The sequence below is a fragment of the Cyprinus carpio genome, unplaced genomic scaffold (genome assembly GCF_018340385.1).
Source record: "Cyprinus carpio isolate SPL01 unplaced genomic scaffold, ASM1834038v1 S000006530, whole genome shotgun sequence".
NCBI lineage: Eukaryota > Metazoa > Chordata > Actinopteri > Cypriniformes > Cyprinidae > Cyprinus > Cyprinus carpio.
This window is the reverse complement of record NW_024879195.1, coordinates 468,496-479,830: the sequence shown is the minus strand read 5'-3', so window position 1 is coordinate 479,830 and position 11,335 is coordinate 468,496. Positions and strand designations below refer to the sequence as shown.

General features: G+C 41.5%; 1 gene segment (V, D, J or C); it reads right to left on the bottom strand.

Moving 5' to 3' along the window:
• Positions 1-6,658: 6,658 nt before the first annotated feature.
• Positions 6,659-8,206, bottom strand: LOC109058085. The segment is given in 3 exon segments: positions 6,659-6,987; positions 7,081-7,095; positions 8,170-8,206. Coding segments are annotated over 3 exon segments (381 nt in total).
• Positions 8,207-11,335: the final 3,129 nt, after the last annotated feature.

Sequence of the window (11,335 nt, the reverse complement as noted above, 5' to 3'; positions counted from 1 at the left end):
ATGTCAACCGAGTTCCTTCTAGCCGGAGTTCGGCTGGGGATTTGTGCTTCCTGAGAGACTGTCACGACGGACGCCTCTTTGACCGGTTGGGGAGCTGTTTGTCAAGGGCGCCCAGCTCACGGAGTGTGGACGGCGACACAACGCGGTTGGCACATAAACAGGTTGGAACTACTGGGAGTTTTTCTAGCTCTCCAGTATTTCTCAAATCTGCTGACCGGCCGTCATGTACTACTCAGGTCAGACAACATGGCGGTTGTGTCGTACCTGAATCATCAAGGAGGGTTACGCGCTCTCGCCCCCTGTGCAGGCTGGCGAGGAGTATTCTTCTTTGGTCTCAGAACAGATTTCTATCGATCTGAGCAGTTCATGTCCCCGGACATTTGAACGTCGGAGCGGATCTGCTATCCAGACAGACTCTGGAGCAGGGGGAATGGAGATTACACCCACAGACGGTGAGCCTTTTATGGCGGATATTCGGAGAGGCGAGAGTGGACTTATTCGCGTCGAGCACGACTACGCATTGCCCGCTGTGGTTTCTCCCTATGCCCTCCATCGCCCCTGAGCTTAGATGCATTAGCTCACGATTGGCCCAGGACCAGCTTGTATGCTTTTCCTCCAATTCGTCTAATTCCAGCGGTGTTGTCCAGGATACGGCTGGACAGAGTGGAGCAGCTGCTGCTGGTGGCTCCGTGGTGGCCCACACAGCCGGGGTTTGCGGAACTGGTCAGTCTAATAGCGGGCTCTCCATGGGAGATTCCCCTCAGACAGGACTTCCTATTGCAAGCACGAGGGATGATTTGGCACCCGAGGCCAGATCTGTGGAAACTGTGGGCGTGGCCTCTGAGCGGAGTGAGTTAATATGTCCCGGTCTTTCTGTGGAAACCTCCGAGACTATTATGAATTCCAGAGCAGCATCTACGAGACGCTTATATGCTTTCAAATGGAAGCTGTTTACGACCTGGTGTGGTTTTCGTAGTATGGACCCAGTTTACTGCCCAGTGGCTTCAGTACTGGAGTTCCTCCAAGACCGTTTCTCTGATGGAGTAACGCCAGCAACTTTGAAAGTTTATGTGGCAGCCATTTCAGCTAACCACGTATATATAGATGGTGCTTCAGTGGGCTGTCATCCGCTGGTCTCTCGCTTTTTACAAGGTGCGCGACGGCTGAGGCCTTTCCGCCCTGTGCGAGTTCCTTCATGGGATTTATCTATAGTACTGCAAGGTCTATCAGGACATCCGTTTGAGCCCTTGGAAACCATACCGGATAAAATCCTGACCTTGAAGACAGTTCTTCTTATGGCTTTATCCTCCCTCAAGAGAGTTGGGGATTTACAGGCTCTTTCTGTTTCGCCGTCGTGCATGGATTTTGCACCGGGCTTTGTGAAGGTATTGCTGCGACCGAGGCCTAATTATGTCCCTAAAGTCGCTTCGAACCCCTTTCATTTTCAGCAGACGGTCCTGGAGGCTTTACCCCCTGCTGGGACAGGATCAGAAGATCTAAGTCTTTGCCCTGTTAGAGCGCTCAAGACTTATGTCGATCAATCAGCCTCATGGCGTGAGTCCGACCAGCTGTTTGTCTGTTTTGGACACAAGAATAGAGGCCATGCTGTCACAAAGCAACGCATGTCCCATTGGTTGGTGGAGGCAATATCTTTAGCCTATGAGGCGTGCGGTCTCGCTTCGCCTCTAGGAGTCAGAGCTCATTCCACTAGAGCAGTTGCTTCCTCTCAGGCTGCCCTCAGTGGATCTTCTATGGCTGATATCTGTGCTGCGGCAGGATGGTCCTCACCGAACACTTTTATCAAGTTTTACAGTTTGGATGTAAGGACGGCTCCTGGCTCCCGGGTTCTCTCCTCTTGAGCAGATGCTTCCTTGGATCCCAGCTATCAGGTACGTCAGGCGTTATGGTATAGGGTTCCCATACGGTGACGTCACCGCAGCATCGAAGTGACCTATGAAAGGGAACATCTCGGTTACGTATGTAACCACGGTTCCCTGAATAGGGAACGAGATGCTGCGGTCCCAGCCGTTCCATACCTGATAGCATTCTTCTCTTCAGTTCATGAAATCTGAGCGAAATAGCGCACGGCACCCGGGTATACGATGCGTACGCATGCGTGGGGCCGTGCCAAGCGCTATTTGGCCAATAGGATTGGCGGGATGGTATAGGGCTTCAGACATTCGTCACACCGAAGGTGTTCCCATACGGTGACGTCACCGCAGCATCTCGTTCCCTATTCAGGGAACCGTGGTTACATACGTAACCGAGATGGTTTGATTGATCGCAGGTGGATAGATGAGCGGGGCGATCGTGGATTGGGCAGTGTGAAGAGAAGGAGGAGTATAAAGAAGGCCTCAGAAACTGCAGAGAGGAGGTTCTTCGTTTTATTTTAGCCGATACGGCGAGTGAGTTGGAGTGTTCGGGCGAGTGCAGTGGAAAGAAGGCAGAGGATATTGTTGGCTGGGCGAAGATGGAGACAAGGGTTTGGCAGAAACAGAAAGCGGGCTGAGTATATTGGGATGTCTACCTAACTGTGAAATGCTCCATGGACATGTGTAACAAATTCTGAGTGGTTGAAAACAGGAAGACTCACTGGAAGTATTGCCGAAGGAGGCCTTTTCGACAGGGCACGTGGCAGCAGGAGAAGGATCCAGGAGCTGGAAAGAAGAGGGAAAAGAGACCTCGTGTTAGTAACGGTGTGAGTACCCTAAACCATCGTATAGCAGTATACTCATCTAGAGTGAACTATCTGTGAGCGTTTTTGTGAGTTTGTGGCATAGTATGTGAGCGGCCCCACCGTGGAGGAGGATTGTGGGTGAGCCGGGACCAGTGAGCGAGAGAGGACGTTGGGGTGTCATGGCGGCGACGCTTAAATCTGAATATTCGTGGCATCAGTGTCTCCACGATTTCCAGGACGAGTCTTTGGTCAGACGGGGTTTTGACCCTAAATTCACCAAGAGTGTGTGGAGTGCAGTGGGTGAGTCTTTTGTCCTTTGCTGTGTGTATACAGAAAATTGCAGTGCTTTGTTGTGTCGTCAACAACCACCTTTCGCCCGACCCTGTGAAAGAAGTGAGTACCGTCGGGCGAAGAAAACATCTCCAATTATATGCCGTCGATGACATCCTGACCCTTCTTCCCCACGTGACGGTGGTGGGGAAACAATTTCAAGTAAGAACAGTGTGGATCTATTGGGAAGTATAAATGGTGAGGAGTTGGCTGCTGTAGGAGGAAATCAGCTTCGTATTATTACCTGCTGTGGAGTTCTTCAAAGGTTCGCCCCTGTCTAGATCTTTTGCCTTGTCGGTTGGTAAAAAAAAGAGGAGGGAAGCGTTCGACCCATCCGGTGTAGTACACCCCGGGGTGAAACAACTTCCCTGTGTGTGACGCCAGCGGAGGCCGTGTTCGGCCCAACGCAACAGTAGTTTTTCGATCCGCCTCTCTATCAGCAACCTGCTGTGGAGTTCTTCAAAGGTTCGCCCCTGTCTAGTTGTTTTGAGTTGTGTGAGTTACATCACTTCCTGTTTCCCTGTATATTCACCATAAGCGTATGCCCAAAGCTAAAGCCAGCATATTGTGTTGTACACTCGCCTGTATGCCCAAGTGAAGTCCCAGTTACATTTGATGTACTTACCCTATGCCCAAAGCTAAAGCCAGCATATTGTGTTGTACACTCGCCTGTCTGCCCAGAGTGAAGTCCCAGTTATATTGGATGTACTTACCTTATGCCCAAAGCTAAAGCCAGCATATTGTGTTGTACACTCGCCTGTATGCCCAAGTGAAGCCCCAGTTGTCTTTCCTACAGACTTACCTGTGCCCCAAGTGAAGAGCCAGTGGCCCCTCTGTCCACTGTCCGTGTCCAGTCCTGTTACACTTACCTGTATGCTCTTGTGCAGATCTAGCGGGTCCCTTTGAAGCGTCTACCTGCATGTTGACCCGTCACTCAGGATACAGAAACCGCTGAAACCCCCTCCCGTACACTTACCAGTACGGTTTTAGTTGGATCCCGGCAGCCCTTGTGCCGTTCCACCAGCATCTGGACGACCGGGAGTACAACCCGCTTGGCCGCCTTGGAGTTTGCCACGAGTAGCAGCAGGTATCCATTGTGCATCCAAACTCTAAATACTTACCACTTGTATCTGTTACGTCCAGGAAAGAAGAGGCCTCTGGACAGTCATCCTGCAAGCCAGAATAAAGGGGCACTTGTGAATAAGCTGATTGTCGTCACATAGCCAGAAGGAAAGAGGAGTGATGGACTCACCTGAGATCTCCCGCAACGGAGTCTAAGAGACTCGGACTTACCTGAGATCTCCCGCGACGGAGTCTAAGAGACTCGAGAGTGTTACTCTCCAAAAAAGAGTTGGATTTTAGCCTCCCTTCCCATACCTTTTTTTTAGTAGTTTAATAAAGTCTGTTTTAATATTTACTTACCGTTTCTCGTGTGTCTGGTCCTTGGGGTGTTCTTGGGACCTCCTCGGGGTGGAAACTAGGAAGGGGCGTGACTCACGACATCTGTGGTCCGCTCCGACCTGTGACAGAGTTGGGGTGGGCGTGACTCACGACATCTTTGGAACAATTAATGTTAGATGATTTAGAACAATGAAATTGCAAAAGTAATATAGAACTAATGGTAGTTTCTCACCTGAAATAATCATCATGAGTCTGTACTGTAGCATCTACATTACCGAAGTTCAGCTTATATCAAAGTCTTTCAGGGGTCTGGGAGACACTGACCCTTACCATAAAATAATTTGCATTTGTGTGTTATTATACAGTAGACAAAGGGAATCTCCACTTATATTTTTAAATTTTCCAAAATTAACCATTGCTTTATCTATGTTTATTTTTGTTCAGGTTATGTTCAGTAAAACAAAATGCATTTGAATTATAATTATTATGGACAACGCGTACAAAACAGTAACAGATGGCTCAAAACTCTGAAAATACCTGTTTATTTTTACTCTTATCTGTTAGTCTGAGACATCGTTGCCATTGCGATTAATATGTTGAACTACGTAGGTTTTTTTTTTTTTTTTTTGGAAATTGCTAAAATAGAAGTTGTCGCATTGTTTGTATTGCTTTTTGATACAGCATTTACTGTTTGTTGACACTATCATTGTTGGTTTAATGAAGCCCAAGTGCCACCAACAGGCCTATTATGTGACATGTGAGCAATTCAAGTTCAAGAACACTCAAAGGACATTATTTTTATATTCATTTGCATATACCATTTTACTATAACAATTGATGCCCCCTTTTTACATCTGAGCCCCTGCTCCCGAGGAACTCTCTTCACGTCTCTGTGTTTGTTCTGTTATGTCTTTCATGTTGTGTTATTTAATATTGACCCAGCGTGGCCAAGTGGGGCCTGAGGTTGGTTGAAAGAATAATTATTGATGGACATCCACCAGCATTGTTCATTCATTTTCAGCAATCCAGATTCTAGCTCAGCAGGGGAAGTGTTTGTTAGGTTGTTTGTTTTTAATTACTACTACTACTACTATTATTATTAGTTTATTGCATTTTCTTGTTCCCTGATGAATGCCATTGACTGGTATCAGTCTCATTTTTGGGGTGAAAGGAGTCAACTATATGATCTGGTTGTGATGTCACATGTATCTGCCTGGTATTTAGATGATTTAGAACAATGTAGATACTATATTACTAATGTGCTGAAAATAAGAGTTTCTAACATTAAATGATAAACAAGCGAAACTATATGCAGTAACCCTTCCATCTTCACCCCGAAACTGTGAACTGTAGAGTAAAATATTTAGCTTCACTGAAGCTCGACACAAATGCTGACTGAGACTTTTAAAGTCTTTTAAAAGTTTATGTAACACTTGACCCTCTCTACTAAATTATAACATTTGCGTATATTCTGAAAAAAAACAAGTTAACTGGCAACACTGGAACTGAGAGGTTTTTTTTTTTTTTTTTTAATTCTGACTGATGTAACACACAATTCACATTTATTTTGTTTTTAGGGCAGTGCATAGGATTTCTGACATGTTATTGTACAATATGTTTACAGTAACACATTTCAAACTGCATTAACTCATCAAGTCAACTTAAACATCTATACAGATTACTTAGTTAAAACAACGTTTTTTTTTTTTGTTTTTTTTTATTCAGTTATTACTTATTCTGTCATACAAGTGAAGAAATCAGGCATGCTACTGTCATTGCTGTGGGTGCAGTAAATGTTAGACGTTTCTGAGCTTGGTGTTTTTAATAGTTGTTAGTAAGTCTGTTTACAGTGGTTCTGGATGGTTGTTGTTTGTGTGTTTTTTTTTAATGGGTAGGTGTAGTTTATTTGGTTGGAGTGGGACAGAGAAAAAGTACTTTTGTATATCTACAATAATTTGAACATACAACTCAACATTTGGATTGTTCCATACAATGAAAGTATAATGTTATTTAGGTTACAATCACATTTGCTATTCCAGAAACAATTTATAAGATTTCAGAAGTGGTAGAATAGGATAATAAAGAAATAAAGAAAGCTATTCAAATTGCAAGTAGAAGGCTAAAATGTACACATTTTTATTGCAATGAAGAATAAATTTGCAGTGGTATAATGTACATGTGGATTAAGGTATCAAGCTAATAAATAACAACCTCACTACAGTTACTGTCAGTTCTTGTAGAGCTGCTTCATCAGATGGAGTCAGTGTGTCTGTCGAGCACAGTAATAAACAGCAGTGTCCTCTTGGCTTCAAGATACTGTGTACTTTGAGACACATCCTCACTCAGCGTGAAGTGATTTTTCATGGAGTTTGCATAAATTAGATAATCAGAGCTAGAACTGCTGCCAGAGTTAACTCTCCCAATCCACTCCAGAGCTTTCCCTGGTTTCAGTCGTATCCAGTGCATGAAGTAGTCTGTCATTGTAAAACCAGATATTTTACAGGAGATCTTCACTGTTTCTCCAGGTCTCTTTATCTCAGCAGGTGACTGATCCAACCGGATTTCATCACCACTGATACCTGTGGAATAAAAATAAATAAATTACATTGATGTAGAGCATCCATAGTGTATTGAATGCTCTTGGCTAGAAAAACGGAAAATGTCAAACTTACCTTGAGTCAAAATCACTACAATAATGAACAGACAAAAGCTTTTCGGCATCATTGTTTAAAAACCTTGACTGCCTTGTAACTATAGGTGTGTATTTAAATGATAATTTTATGTTTGCCAATTGTTGAGCTGAATTGTGTTTATATACAGGTGAGGTGGAGAGTGAGTTTGCATATGCCATAGTTTTGGGCTGTATATAAAGTTCTGAAGTAAGATGTGGGTGGAAATGTGAGGAGGTGTTACTGAAATGGTGCTCTTGAGAAATTACACATGAACTTCAATTTAACCACATTTACTTTAAGTGAATTTGAAGTATCTTAATTGTTTTTGATGACTTTTTTAATATAATTTTTGTCTCTACAGTTTACTTCTTTTACATATAAAAAGTCAGATTTTCACTGTAAGTTTGGGAGTCCTTCAGGTGGAAGCAGTGAATAATTGCTGTAATGTACTATTCAACATTTAGTAATGTTTTATCATTATTACATTCTTCAAGTAAATGTTAACATTTGTTTTTTTTTTTTTGTTTTTTTTTTTTGTTTTTTTTTTTAATTCACAAGTGATTGTGTTGCTTTTCAGGTTCTCATTTTATAATTGTGGAATGACAGCTTGTGTGTATGGAAACAATGTCTGACTTATTTATTAATTTATTTTAATTCTGTTTACGGTCTGTTTTAAAAACCAGGTGATGTGTGTTTTCAGTATGTGAGATACCATTAGCATCTGTCAAAGTGAACAACATGCTCTGAGATCCCATCTGTTTCTGTGACTATATAAATACTTTTAACTACAGTCAGTTAGAAACAGATGCTCCTGAGAAAAAATAAATAAAAATACTTAGTAGTTCTTTGTAAAACTGTAAGGCAGGATAGACCAGAGATTCAGTATTTGTCTAAGGGACTCAGGTTCAAACTACATGCTTGTCACGGCTGTACTTTGTATTATCTTCTCTGCCGTGTCTGGTGTGTGTTTTTGCTCCCCCTACAGGTGTGCTGCGGAGCTGTGAGGTAATCAGGTGGATTGGGTGCAGTTCAGTGCCTATTGATAAGAGCTTCCTGTTGGGCGTCCTCGGGGGCGTTCCTTTCAGTTACATCGATCCCTGGCCAGGACCGTGATGTTGATCGGCATTGCGGCGTATTGCGAGAGTTTGAGAGATGGTCTTTGTTATGGAGACTGTGAAAATAAAGAGTATTGTAACCGCTGAAAACACTTTCTCCTCCTTCATTGTTGCTCCCTAATAAGGGCGTAACAATGCTGTATTGTAAAATAGAAAAATTCAGCTAAGCTTAATAATCACCTTGCTGTTGTATGGAACATTCTCAACACAAGTAAATAATGAGAGCTTCACTAAAGACATCAAAAAATTAGTCCATACTGTATGACTTGTGCCTCCATCCAAAATCTGATAGCGTTGTATAAGCAAAAATCTAATTATCTTAATGTTTAATTAATTTATTCACTGAGGTTTTATATTGTGAGCTCACTGAGCTGTTTATATGGTTGTTTTCAGATATTGTACTGAACTGTAGCAGTATTCATCACTGTGTCTCTCTTGCACAATAATATACAGCAGTGTCTTCATTCTTCATATTATTCATCTGCAGATACATCTGTTTCTTGCTGTTGTCTCTGGAGATGGTGAAGCGTTCCTGAACAGACTGAGAGTAGTGTATATAACTACTACCATCACTATAGATGTATGCCAGCCACTCCAGACCTCCTCCTGCAGTCTGTCTGATCCAAGCTAAGCTCGGGTCACTACTAAATCCAGAGAATGTACAGGTGAGTCTGTGAGATCCTCCAGGTTTAATGACCACTGACTCAGACTCAGTCAGTGTTTGACACCAACAGACTGAAAAACAAACAGTTCAACATTAACATTTACAACAGTACACATGAATAAGTCTGATCATCAACAGGTTTTCAGGAGTCTCTTACATTCTGTGAGAGCAAACATGAAGAGTGAAGACAAAACCCATAGACACAATATCCATTGTCATGTTATGAAAAGAGGAAGCTGATGCATCAAAATCACAAACAACGGAGTGGAGGCTTTTTAAAGAGGACATGGAGAAGTAAATTTGCATTGGGTGCCCTCTAAAGGTACATTTACATTTTCTGTGACTATTAACTTTCATAACCATGTTTGTCTTTAAATGTATTGTATGTTTATATGTAGTAGTTCAGAGACATAGTAGTGTCTCATATTGGCTGTAATGATGTGTTTGTGTGATGAGATAATTAAACTAACAGTCTTTAAATGTTTGTTTTAAAAGACACAGGAAAACATAAAAGATAATATAAACACAACCATGTAGAATGTAGATGCTTCTTTACTACTATCATCATTGATTCTGCACTGATTAGACTGAAAACCTGTTTGAAAGATCATCATTCAAAGATACTGATGTGCTGAACAATTACTGACTGTAAAGGTTCACACAGTGGAATGTTATAGAGCTCAAATTAATTGTAATTTGTGAATGATTTTTTCTAGAATAAATTCAACATATCCCTAAACTGTTATGGAATTTTTTTGTGTGTGTTTTCTTGATTTATTCAAGTTTACATCAATTTCTAAAACACTAAGAGAATTAACAAGAATTAACAAAAAGTGAAGTGTGCCTAAACATGTTCTTGGACCCTTGGAGATCACATAACTAGATTTTGTTCAGTCCTGCAGTCTTTTGTTTTACTCTGAATCTCCTGCACAGTAATAAACAGCTGTGTCTTCAGTCTGTTCACCTCTAAATACAGCATGTTTTTGCTGGTATTTGAAGTCTTGGTCTTTTGTGATGGAGAACTGGCCCTCTAGAGACTGAGTAAAAACAGTGCCAATACGCCCAAGTCAATACGCCCAATCCACTCCAGTGCTTTCCCTGGTTTCTGACGGATCCAGTGCATCCAGTAGCTGCTCACTGAGAATCCAGACACAGTGCAGGGCAGAGTCACTGATTCTCCAGGCTATTTCACCACAGAATCTGAGGAGTTCAAAGACTGACCACTAACAACTGAAAAACAGAACAAGTCATGTTAGATGATTTAGAACAGTGAAATTACAACAGTAATATAGAACTAATGGGCGTTTCTCACCTGAAATATTCATCTGGAGTCCAAACCGCTGTATCTCCATTACAACAGTAAAACAGTGATAGATTACACACACTGACTGAAAGTTCAGCTTATAACAAAGTCTTTCAGGGGTCTGGGAGACACTGACCCTTCCCATAAAATAATTTGCATTTGAGTGTTATTATACAGTAGACAAAGGAAACCTCGACTTATATGTTTATATTACGTAATCTATGTTTACTTTTGTTCAGGTACACACAGAGGGGGGTGCTTTAATGTTGAAGCCCCTGCCCTTTTTCCAAAATTAACCATCCCTCTCTCACCAATTATCAACAATAATATTGTGTTCAGTAAAACAAAATGCATTTGAATTATAATTATTATATAATTAACCATTGCGATTAATCTGTTGAAAACTACGTAGCTGTTGTGTTTTTTTTTGTTGGTTTGTTTTTTTGTTTTTTTTTTGGAAATTGCTAAAATAGAAGTTGTCGCATTGTTTGTATTGCTTTTTGATACAGCATTTACTGTTTGTTGTTGTTATCATTGTTGGTTAAATGAAGCCCAAGTGCCACCAACAGGCCTATTATGCGACATGTGACCAGTTAAAGTTCAAGAACACGCAAAGGACATTGTTTTTATATTCATATGCATATACTATTTTACTTTAACAGTTGATGCCACTTTTTTACATCTGAGCCCCTGCTCCAGAGGAACTCTCTTCATGTCCCTGTTTTTGTTCTGTAAAGTTGTTCATGGTGTGTTATTTAATATTGACCCAATGTGGCCAAGTGGGGCCTGAGGTTGGTTGAAAGATTAATTATTAATGGTCATTCACCAGCATTGTTTAGTCATTTTCAGACATCTAGATTCTAGCTCAGCAGGGAAGTGTTTGTTTGATTGATTGTTTGTTATCAATTATTATTAGTAGTAGTAGTTTTTGTTATTTTATGTTTGCCTTTTGACTGGTATCAGTCTCATTTTTGGGGTGAAGGGAGTCAACTATATGATCTGGTTGTGATGTCACATGTATCTGCCTGGTAGGCTGCTTTTGCAGCTTGTCAGAAAGTATTTTAGAGTCACTGGATTTAGCTACACTTGTTGTATCATAGTGTGGTGATGATATGTTTAATAGTTTAATTATTCTATAAATCATAGCAATACTTTTTAATTTTTTTAAATGAC